At 38.9% G+C, this 12,588-nt stretch overlaps 1 protein-coding gene across 1 annotated transcript in view; it reads right to left on the bottom strand.

The window, feature by feature from the left end:
* Nucleotides 1–12,588, bottom strand: part of ST18 (ST18 C2H2C-type zinc finger transcription factor) — a 170,424-nt gene that overhangs the window by 15,843 nt on the left and 141,993 nt on the right. Inside the window, exons 14-15 of the mRNA XM_085313531.1 lie at nt 8,081–8,326; nt 1,924–2,039 (exon numbers count right to left, since the gene is read on the bottom strand). Of these exons, the coding sequence (XP_085169657.1) occupies nt 1,924–2,039; nt 8,081–8,326 (362 nt within the window). The remainder of the gene's footprint in view (nt 1–1,923; nt 2,040–8,080; nt 8,327–12,588) is intronic.

Below are 12,588 nucleotides of genomic sequence, written 5' to 3'. Positions count from 1 at the left end.
AAGGGATCTCAGTAGCTTAGCACAAACTGGAACACTGGAACTTCTAGCCAGTGCTTCACAGGCATGAGGAATGGTGCCTGAGATCCTCACCTGGATGTTTTCTCTGAGCTGGCAGAGTGGTAGGAGCTTTTTTCAAACCTGTGACTCAGGAAGGCATCAGCCTCATTTGCACAGCTAACTTCAACCTGAGCAATATAGTTATCAGTGCCGAAATACGTTTTTGGGCAAGGAAGTTAACATGGAAAACTGGAAAGCACGTGCTAGGAGATGGTATTCATACAACAGCTTACCACAGCTGAGTTGCTATCTCAGGAATTTTTCTTTCTAAGTGCTTATGTCATTTTAAAAACTTCCTCATGATGGAGCCACCTGTACTCAATTGCTCAGTATGAGTTCTGAGCTCAGTGGGTTTATAGTAAATGCAGTCTATTCCCTGTATTGCCTATAGATTCTTCCTATATGTTTAAACTATTTCTTATTTAATTTTCTGGCCGCTCACATTTAGATATCTGTTTCTACTCACTGTGCAATACACACACTAAAAATACCATAAGCCAAGCATCACTCTTTTAAGTACTCTGRGGAATTATTATTTAGAGAAGTAGAAAAGTAATTTATGGCCATCTCAGAACTGGTCAATATCACAAAGGAATAAATATTACAAAAGAAAAGCCATTAGAGTTCTCAGCAGATAAACTCACAGCAATTTTTATATGCATTTGTTTTAAAAGAGGCAAAACAAACATGACCTGTGGCAATTTAGGTCATGAACTACAACTGCAGATACAATATGATGAGCAGATAACAGGCAGGCTGCACGGCATGAGGTGAAAGAATCACTCTTCAGAGAAGCTTGCCCCAGGGAAATGTAATTTCTGGAGAGAGAGACGTATCCAACTGATTCAGTGCCACTGAGTCTGGAGAGCAGGACACAGGGTGACAGGATGAGACTCATTTATTTACGGATGAGCCTGCAGTGATATGCTATAGACTGACTATTACCACTAAGAAATACAGAGTGCACTTGCCGAAGAGTGTGAGAGAGACCAACTCTGTTTTGGGGACAAAAAGAAAAGTGCTAAGTCCCTGGTGACTCTTACAGTGAGACCACTCTATAGATATCAAAATCTATAGAGCCTGAATTGAGCAGGCCTTTTTGAAGAGCCTTGCTGAGGTTTTAAAAAGTGACCAGGGATTTCAACTAGTTTGAAGAATTTCACTGAAATGATTCTAAATCAAAACAAGCTGTTGCATGCAGAAAGATGCAATGGAATCAGACTGGTTTATATGCAGTTTTTGAGAAGAAAGTCTTGGCATTTAAGGCAGAGCAAGAGAGACTGTACTTGTGAGAACAGTGTGAAAGTGTGCATCCGCTGGATTTTCAGCCAGATAGAATGACAAACTCTGCTTTGAAGGAAGTAGATCAAGGATTTAAATATAGATATCCTATAGGTCAGGAGACCCTGGGGCAGCTCCCAGCTGGTTTATGTTTCATCTTTTTATTAAATTTGCATCTTTTATACCTGAGAAGTCCCCAAGACTTTTCAGACACAAATCCTCAGCAGTCGATCTATGTCAAAGGCTGCCCCGAAGGAGTTTGTTTACGTAGCTACCTAAACATCAGCACAGCTGCAGCACATTACAAAACAACGCGTTGTTTTGTAGCAGGAACTTTGATAGCTATCTATATGAGGAATAAAGTAGAGCATAAGTCATGAATATGTCCAGATCCTCAAACCTACCTGGCCTGTCCCAGCTCCAAACCTAATTTATACCTACTTGCATAGTCCCAGTGGGAAATTATCCACAACGAACAGTCTCCTGAGGAGTCTCAGCTCCTACAAACATGCTCCAACCACAGAACAACTGTATAGTCAGGCTTTAGGAGGGGGAGAGAAAAACCTGACACTTTCTGTGACTCACGTGATAAGTTCCTTTTTGAGATCTCTTGAATGGAGCTTGGGTTTAGGACTTGGTATGGAGACATCTCCCGGATACTTTTTTTCCTCCATGTTTTCTGTAGAGTTCACTGGATCTTTCTGAAATATTAGATGGGAACATGAAAAAAAGGTTTCTCTCTTTAAGGCCCTTATATTCAGCAAATAATTGTTACTGTGGCAGGAAGATAACCACTTTGAAAACATTACAAAAAAGCTTCATAAGAAGTGATGGGGAAAATGATGAAGAAAGTTTAATACATCGTATTTTCAGGCACGTATTTAATTATTTTAATGTTACAACAGTATATTCATATAATTTTTCCTGAGGGCAGATGCAGTGTTAAGCTGTATATGAAGAAAATCTGGTTTCATTTGTAAACGGGGATGAAGACCAAAGAAAAATACACACAGAGAATAAATGTATAGAGCCACACAAGAGSTCCACATACCGCAGGACAGTATATTCTTGCTTTTTCTGTGCAAGTACATCATTGAGCTTTGTACATATGTATCCTTGTACTATATAATTATAAATCACAAAACCACTGTACATAAAGCTATGTAAAAATGCAAAACTTTCCAGGTCTGTAGAACAGGATGACTTGTTATCTAATCCATAGAGCATAATTCTTGTTAAAATACAAACCACATGCACAAAAATGCTTTCAAATGTTCTTTAGTAGGAGGCTACTAAGGATAGTTCTTGATTTCTACTATTTGTAGATTAAAATCAGCACCACTACAGTACTGTTGGATGGATGCTATGGAGCCATGAGTATTCATTCTCTTGAGAAGGCATTTAGGAAATCTGGAAATGTGTAAGGATATCACATTTCCATTTACTGAAAAATTGTATTTGATCACTTCAAAATAGCTTGATTAATACTGTTCTGATGATTAATGCCTTCAATTATTATTATTTGTATGAAGGATAAGTGTTTCATTTCCAGAGGGATGCTGTGTGGATATTGTAACATTTAAGAAATCTACAAAGCCCATGGCATTAATTATCAGATCTGTATAAATCCCTGCTGGGATTTCATGTTGGTTTTGTAGCTCTGCTCAGATCCTCAGGTAGATAGTCCCCAGAGACTACAGCGTGTGGGCGCAGAAACTGCTACCTGCAGTGAGAGGGGAAGCTCCCAGCTCCTGCTAAACTCTCAGGGCTGGTGCCATCGATGCTCTGGGCTTGTACAGCTGATGAACATGCCAGGACAGAGGGGCAGGGATGTCTACAGAGCTGTTAAGCACAGAGTGGAGGGCTGAGGAGAATCTGGACTGAAAATGGAGATTCTGCCTAATGGGACTTGTAAGCTCTGCGGGGGTGTTTCTTCTGATAAAGCTTCCATATGGTCCTCAATCCTGGCAGCTCGTCTTTGCCTGTTTGGAGGCTGGCTCCTCAATATGACTTCCTTCTGCTTTCTGGTAYTGGCTACCTACTGCCTACTGTAACTCACACTATACATACATATAGAAACCATGCCATATTATTGATATATCAATTACTACTGATTTTTGCAACTACATTTGTGGGGTTACTTTGTTTGGGAAAAATCTCATATGCTACAAATATAGAAAGTAAAAATATGTGTCTTCAGCTTTTCTAAATGCTCTTTCATAGTAATTAGCAAGTAACACTTTAAAATATCATAAAAATAAACTGATATATTTCAGGYTCCTAGAATTTTTCTAAGGGAAAAGTTCAGATAAAAACTAATAGAAAAAATTAAAAACAATGATGAATATCGCTAGAACGTTAATATAAAAACCCTAAATAGTTGAAAGTCCTCCAAACATGGAAATCAAAACTCTGAAGACTAAAAGTGAGAAATTTTGGTCATAATTCAAGAAACCTGACAGACTATCTTTTCAACATCAAGTTAAATCTTGGTTTCTAGTGATATATTGGAGTGATTTTGCTACTGCAATCAACTGAATGAGGCTTCTAGTCACTGACTTTTTCTTCCACATTTTCTGACCTGCCTTTCTTATATACCTATGCAAGCTATTACAGGGATCATCACCAGTGTAACTTTCCATAAAATCAAAAGCTCCCAGAAGAAATAACAAAACGGCACTCCTCTGTTGCCAGCTGCAATGGATAAGATGTCAAAATAACTTCAACCTGCAGGTAAGGTGGTCTCCTTTTAAAGTAATGGACATTGAAGAAGGCCAATTTGTGTAYACATTTTCTATCAAGTAGCTCAGGCTATGTCTACAACTATAGACAGTTATGTCTATAACTGAACTGAAGATCAATTTCTAAGACTTAGTGCATACCTTGGCTGCATCTTAACTATATTTCAAGACCAGGCGAGCATCAGCCTCCTCCACCTCACGTTTACGGCCCAGCTGAGAGGATCCTGGTGTACAGGGTGGTAGAAAATCCACCCTGGCACTTCACCAGGTTCCTGAGCTGCACAATGGACCTTGGGATACACCTGTAGCAAATACTAGCTACAGTTCAAGCTGCAGGATTTATTAATGCCCTTAGCTATAACTTGTGCTCTTTATCTCAAATGGAAGATATCTCTTGATCTTTTGCTGGTGATGGAGGAGGAACTTGCATGTGTGAGGGATTCGTCCTGTCACTGTCTGATATCCTACTGCACAGAGAGGATTGACTGTGAATTATACAAATAAGGGCGTGACAAAAAACTACAGTATTACAGTTTAAATATACAGCTCCATTTAATGATGCTTCACTGAATTAGTTAATGAAACCAAGACGGCAAGATTAAGATCAACATATGTATATTTACAGTCACCAGCAAAACTGATACTGGAGGCTTTTTGAACAGCAGTATTTTCATTTTCTAATTTTCAAAGAACGCATTTTTTCCCATTTTAATTGTGAATTTCCTGAATTGACTTTTAAATTTCAAATTTGTATTTTTTGAAGATTTTAAAACCAAGTTGTACACACACAAACAATTTCATAGCAACTACTTTTTTGCAACAGAAAACCCTTTTAAAGGAAAGAACATGGTATTGGAAACATACTAAAAGGGACTGCAGTTTGTTTTCTAGTTAATATTCCTTAGCATATTTCTGAGGAATGAGGGAGGCATATAGACATTTAAGCAGGTAATTACACCAGCATATAGACATTTAAGCAGRTAATTACACCAKCATTGCCTCAGTAGCTTGTGAAACATCTACTCAAGTAGCATGAAATCTTCAGATGTGTAGAAGTCGCACAAGAAAGTGCAAAGAGAATGTAGGTAGAAAAATACTTAAACTYCCGGCCTTTGAGGGCCTTGCATCAGGATATGTGGCTCTACAGGGACTGCTTCTGGTGAAACAAGCAGGTTAGAACTAAAGGTACCTTTCTAGGCCAGAACTAAAGATACCTCTCTGGAGATATTCAAAGCCCGCCCAGGAYGCAACCCTGTCTCACATGCTCTAGGTGACCCTGCTGAGCAGGGGGTTGGACTAGATGATCTCCAGAGGTCCCTTCTAACCTTACTGATTCTATGATTCTGTGATTTCTTGGTTCTCCACACCTAGGACTAAACATGGAGCACCATGCCTTGAGCTCTGCGATTTTATCTTATCTTATCTTTACCTATTTTATCTTTTAATGATAAATCTTTAGAGATTTATCATTAAATGGAGAATCCTTTGGGAAACATCTTTAGCCCTTACCACTTTCTAAGTGATGATCATCACAGCTAATCAAGGTCAAACCTATGTATGTTTTTTTCCTTTCCCATTTGAACAGATTTAGAATTAAATTATATTAAAATTCTGAAGAATTCCAGACTAAAAGGAAAATCAGAACCAGTCCAAATAGTCCAAAAACTACTATTATCTAAAAGAGCATGTGTGTACTCACGCATGCACACTACAGAAAGCAAGGAAGCAATGAGCCTCCATTAATGTACAGATGGAAGTTTATATTGATTTCAGCAAAGACCAGAACATAATGGTAACATGAATAACAGATAATAGCATCTGGCACTTTTAACATTTTTAAGCCCTGAAATCTTTGGAGAACTGACAGTTGAACTAACTGACAGCTCTAGTTATTTCTCAGTGCTTTCCTTTTGGAGAGATTTTGAGCTTTTTCCAAATTCAAAAATTTTTTTTAAGGGGGCATCTGGACAGGCTATTTCACTGAGAGAGAGAGAGACAATATTTTCTGGAAATTACCACCAAAATTAAGCAACTGTTGTGCATATGAACCAGATAACAAAGAATTAAAAATAGATATAATCACTCATTTTCTTTGCATAAGGATAACTGCCAGTCTTTGATTTGCAAAACAGAGCCTCTGGCCCGTAGACCACTGGACATGTCAATGCTCTCTGGGATCAGAAAAGCTCAGAACAGAGGTCTGGGGCCAGAACCTTGATTAAGGACAAACTGCGYGCTATCAAAGCACTGAATGCAAGGGCAAGGACGCCTGAACGAGGATCTGAATGTCCTTCTGGGTAGTTCGCCAATGCCTCCGGCCATGCCGAGGGAAGCGGCCAGCCAGCCCTCTCAGCTCTGCAGAAGTGGAGAGAGGAGCAGGGCGATGCCGAGGTGCGCCTGCCATAGCTCTCGCGCTGAGCCACGCTGGCAGCAGGGAGGAGGATCGGCACTACGGGCCCCCTGCCAAGTCTGCGAAACCAACTGATCGCCTGCAGCAAGGCGGTTTTTCTCAAAGCTGGATATACTCGCTCATTATGCGGCATCGCGAGGCTCCATCACGGGGAAGGGTCTGACTCCTCAGTCTATAAACCACGCTCCAAAACCTTGTTATAAAAGGATGATTCTTCCTAGAATCTCATTGCTGAGGAAGAGAGTTCCACAGAGGTGACAGCAAATGGCTTTTCAGGACACCCTAAACTCCAAGAAACGATCCACTGTGATATAAACCATCTCAGAGGCCTCAGTATGACAGCTCTTGACCCAGAGTTGACAGATATTTTTATTCACTCAACCAAAATATATTTTCTTTCGAGGTATTTTTGAAACTGGAGGCCTGAATCTCGTAACTCTAGATTTATCCTCGTCTCTCACTTATAAAGTGCCAGTTCTGGTATCTGAATAAAACTAAAATTTTGTCTGAACAAAATGATATCTGAGCAAAAACAGTTGTAAAGTTCAAGTGCTATTATTTGGTATTCAAAAAAGGTGATGAGGAAAGGTATATGAAGCTGAACAAAAATTCAAATTGGGACATCTCTGAGTCTGCTTCAGAAAGTTATCACTGAAGCTCATCTATGTTAATTAGCAAGATTTCATTTAATTAGCCTTAAAAGGTACTGATGGACTGTTCCTTCCTCATTTAACAAAAATGTGAGTAATCTACACTCTGACAGCAAGAGAAAAATATAAAACTTGTCCGTAAAATTAAAAAAAAAGGAAAGAAAAGTAAGGGAATAAGAGMCTATGCTGCCATATTACCAACATGGGATAAATGCATATAAAAGGGCAAAACAGAAACAAAAACAAAATCAAGAAAATTATCAGGTTTGAAGAAGCAATCTAGAAAACTAGCCCCAAAAGGCAGAAAGCTGATAAATGGAAATATTTACTTGAATTTAGTTGCTCGTCTTTGGCCTGCAATTGCATTTTCAAGTTCAATCTTATACATTTCCTAAGACAAGTTAAAAAAGCAAGACACTTGTATATATTAATATACCTTTTCCATGCTGTTTCTTCATGGGATAAACAGCATTAAATTAGTGGAAATTACATATATCGCCCCTTATGCTACTTGTATTTCAAAGCTTTAAGAGTTACTATTTATGAATTTACAGTCTCAGACAGACTTCTGGACCACAAGACTCACTTGTGAGATGTAGACATTGGCAAAGATTTCTTGAAATATGTTAAATGTAAAATAAAAAGTTTTCTACTGAAAGAATATTGCAGGCAAGGCTCTAGGCATGTATTTAAATACCTAGATAACGAGTTATCTAGAAAACAACAAATAGTTGTTGTTTTCCGTCTCTGAAAGTGGGCTCTGAGAGCAGGATTCTTCAGTGAGCAGTGATTTTGTGTGCCAYGTCTGAGAGGCCATTAAAGCCAGCTCAATATTCACAAACCTCCACCCTGTGGAAGTCAGTTCCCTTAAGACTGCACTAGACAGGTCATCCCAGAGACCGTCATCTGGCCATTCACAAGCTGAGAAGCTGAAAATGTACCTCCTTTTCTTCTTCTTTCCTGCCCTGGGTCTTGCTGTAGTTGATTGGTGTATCCCAGCCTTCCTGTTCGCAAAGAGCCTGGTAGAAAGCTGCATTTACGAGGATACTGCTTGTTTTGAAAGGAGAAGAGGAAGGAGTAGGAAGTGCTGTGCTGGAAGAAGTGAGAGGCATAACTTTGTCTTGGCTTCGATTCTTTTTCATGCTCAAATCCAGAGTGCCATTTTCATCCACTTCTATCTCAGCTCCCTGAGACATGCAACAGGAAACAGAGACATGTTTAGACACGGACATGGTGAGGCTGCAACATAACCATGTGGTGCTTTTAAAGGATAAATGTAAATGCACGCTTTTATTTAAATTTATCTGAATCTAAACCCAGCTTTTCGATTTATATCAGTTAATGTCCAACTCTTAGGCAGACTTAGCAGTACCCTCGGTAATGGTTTCCCTGCTTCTCAGCTTAAATATAGTAAGTAGAATTTAAATAAGATGCCTCTAAATCAGAACCTATACATCCTAAATCTAGTTTTATTTAAAAAAAGTTTAGCTTTAAATCTTCTTGATCTTTTTACTCTTCGAGAGAACTATGACCCCAATTCACAGTTAAAAGCATTAATGCATTGTTCAGGTCATCACCAGCATTACTCTCCTCCCTTCCCCCCCCACCCCAGAAATATTACAACATCTGCATCATGAGGGAAAGAGGGGGTAGGGGAGAAATATGCTAAAAGATATAATAGGAGAAATTTTCATTGCAGTTTCATCCACACTGAAAATAACATATTGCCTTAATCAGTTTGCCTTGGAAATAACATTTGAACAGGTTTATTACAAAACAGGGGCCAGATTAAGCCACTGAGACACAGGTCTGCACTGAGACCACTACACTGGGAGCCACAGGAAGATCTGTCTTCAGGTTCGGCTTGAAATTCCTGACTCCTCCAGCATGAGCTAACAACCCTTTGCTACTCTAGTCCCCCAGGAGTAGCAGCCTCTGATTGCAGGGGTGTGTAGTGGGGCAAGAGACCCAACTTCTCTTTCCAAGCTGGGAGAACCTCTCAGAAGAACTTCTGCTCACAAGAATGGGCAGGTGCTGCTCAGCTGTTCAAGGCGATAAAGGGAAGGAAAGCTCACTGCTCTGCCTCCCAGTCTGAGCGCAGGAAAAGAATATAAATATCACTTCTTAGAATGACAAAAAGCTCCTGAAAGTGGAACTTACCAGGAAGCAACAAAAATTTCATCTCATGCACTATAGGACTTTGGTAGCGTTTACCCTGAGTGGCTTCTGCATTGAAGGAGCAGTCTCTCTCTTTCCCTCTGCTTCCAAACACAGGCCCACATAGGCATGTCCACAGCATCCTTTAAGAAGTTCAGATCCTCTCCCTATCACTTACTAGCGAGATTCTGTTCCTTTATCCTCTTCCCAYGGACACTAAACTGGGAATGGAGCCAGAGGTGACATGAAGCTGTTTTACCACCATGAACTTCTCTGTGGCCATTGAAGCTCCTCTATAGCTCCAGTCTACAACTAATTGTTCAGAGTGGCCATAATTAAGAGGTTTCATATATATATGTGTGTGTGTGTGTATATATATATATATATGTGTGTGTATATATATATATATATGTGTGTGTGTGTGTGTGTGTATATATATGTGTATATATATATGTATGTATATGTGTATATATATGTATATATATGTGTATATATATRTGTGTGTATATATATATATATGTAATTGTTCTTGCTATTTCAAACGTAAGAACAGTGACTGGAATTAACATCTAGGTCTTAAGTAGGGAGCAACACCCTCTATTGACATATTGTGTAGAGAGCAATGAGTATAAAATTGATCCTTGCTATRGAAAACAGATATTACATTAGGTGAAGAGGTATATAGCTGGAAGTAAAGAGGTGGCTTCTAGAAGCATATTTGGTAGTCTAGTTGTATGTGTCATTCTGCCTAAGCCAGAAAACAGTCAGAGACTATGGAGATAAATGACAAGATCATAGGAAGGCTAATTTATCAAGTAATATACATGTAGAATGCTATAATTAATGCTACTCTATGTCTTCCTGCCATTGTCATTATCTCTCTTCCTTATTAACATCACCACAAAGCTCACAGATCAGTTGGGAACTTGGGGCTAGATGTGTTAGGTGTTGTGTAATTTAAAAGATGTTAGTATAAGCCTAGATTCAGCCTTTCTGTCTTCAGTAATATAAAAGTAAACCTGTTGCATAAGGAAATCACTTAGAATCTCTTTAGAAAATGGGAAAGAGATAGATATGACCAGAGGGCAAGTTTTTCCATCCTTCTTAGACATCTTAGGAAAGGATGGGAAACTCTCAAAAAGACTACCTTTCTCTTTCTTCCCATCAAATACTTTGGGAGATTAATTGATTAGCCTAAGGTTTAGATGGTTAAATGTTAGGGCAGTGAGAGCTATCCTTACTTGAGGATCTTAAAAACAATTATAGCGAAACAGGGAATTCTTCCTCTGTGCTGACAATGTGAACGGGCCACCTTGGTTGGCCTGAAGGCACAAGCTTCCTTCATGCAGCCTTCTCTTCTACCATAGTCAGTGGTGACACATTTAAAGRTGAAATGCAATGAAATGCAATAGATGAAATCTTCTCAACCARAAGGTAAATGTTGGTAGAAAATGAAAATTGAGGATCCAGTGATCTGCCCTCGCTCAGGGATACTAATTCCACTTTGTAGCCATGGGCCCAAGACAGATGCCCACCTAGACTGAAACACCACCAAGCCATCTGCTTGTTCCTAATTCAGAAACTCAGACACCTCTTGTTTTGGCTTCTCCTGCATGAGGAAGTTCACATTTTCAATTGCACAGCTTAGAGAGAGACATGCTTTATTATATTTATGGGAAGTAAATACACTTCTAATATGTTCATACTAAGACGCTTTGGTTATATCTTTCTGCCCCTTTTTAGTAAATAGTTTAATCTCCTGTGATAGTTTTAAGCCCTGAATTTGACAGTGCAGCTTATCCTGGATAATAACTTAGCATCCACAACATCTTATGCCATCTGTATAATATCAAATACATTTTTATACCAGCATTAATAAACCTTAGTTACAAAAATCCAAGATATTAACTATATCAGTGCCAACTGCACACTCCAGGATCTGACGATATAGCTGTGCCATGATCGCCCGAGTGTTTTTTGGCTTCATAGTTGATATGTAACTATAGCAATGAAACAGAGCTACAGTAATCAAGTTTAATGACCAATGTAAAGTAAAATGCTAAATATTGTAGTTGCTGACATTTTTCATAATAAAAAAACTTGGGTTAAGTCTGCACAACCAACATTCACATAAAATTCCAGACCTCTGTGACAGATGGCTTAGAAAAGGAAGCCATGTGACTGGGCTGCAGTAGTTTTATAGTGCGAAACCATAAATTGTGCAGTTTCTCCGTCACTGACAAAATACCAACTACTCAGAAGGCAACAGCAGCAACAACAACAACAACAACAAAGACCAAAGCAATCACAGTTCCCTCCCAAATGAAACTGTTCATAGAAAAATATCAGGAAACTTCTATTGTCTCTSAGAAATGGATACAATTAGCAGCATCAAGGATCTTTGAGTGATGAGCAGAACATTTACTAATGTGGGTATTTAGAGATTCTTCAGCACTTTCCTGAAATTCACACAGAAGTTGGGTTGTCCAACGCGTGAGAAGGAAAGGCTGGGTTGTGTGTTTGTGAAGTAGCATACAGATGGGGTTTAAGTGAGCTCACAGATGCACGGAACAATTAAATATAGTCATGGAAAAATATCCTCTTTTGCCCATCATAGGATGGATCACACGTTTACAGCATGGCTTTTTATTCAGAACAGTATAAAATAGCTATCACTTTGCTGCATTCATAGTAAACTCCAAATGGCAGAGCAAAAAAAGGGAATGGTCAGAGATACTGTTCCAGTTTTCGCTCCTACTCTCATCCCACCCTCCTCTCAATATGTCTCCTTTGCTTGTTTTGCCACATTTATTTTTACATTAATTTTAAAATGGAACTAAAAAGACAAGAATGGCAAAAAATGCTAGAACAATGCTACGGCATAGGGAAGGAAAATGGCATTTACTATGCCTAGCACAGACTTGTAAGGGCTGTGTTCTCAGTAAGGGCCAGATCTTACTGCTGTTGATTCTGGTGCATGTTAGAACAGGCCTATATTTATCCATTTATCATGATAATATTTAACATATTAAATATAACTATCAAACCCAATTTAAATTGTTCTAATTCTTCCATAGAAATGTAAGTAAAATAAAGRTGTAAATTTATGTTATTATTTCCTAACTTATATCGGTTTACAGCCGTGTAATCTTTGAAGCCTGACTTTGATCTCATTTACATTTACACTAGTGTAAACCAGGAGAAAAGTCACTGAAGCTATGAAACAAAATCAATGAGGGTGAGAGGAGAAACACAGTGATTGAATTCAGGTTAGTCCTTATCTACTCCCACA

This window comes from Rhea americana, unplaced genomic scaffold (assembly GCF_003343005.1).
Source record: "Rhea americana isolate MKP2758 unplaced genomic scaffold, rheAme1 scaffold_39, whole genome shotgun sequence".
NCBI classification, from domain to species: Eukaryota; Metazoa; Chordata; class Aves; order Rheiformes; family Rheidae; genus Rhea; species Rhea americana.
Note: the sequence above shows the minus strand (reverse complement) of the source record. Positions and strands in the feature narration are given on the sequence as shown.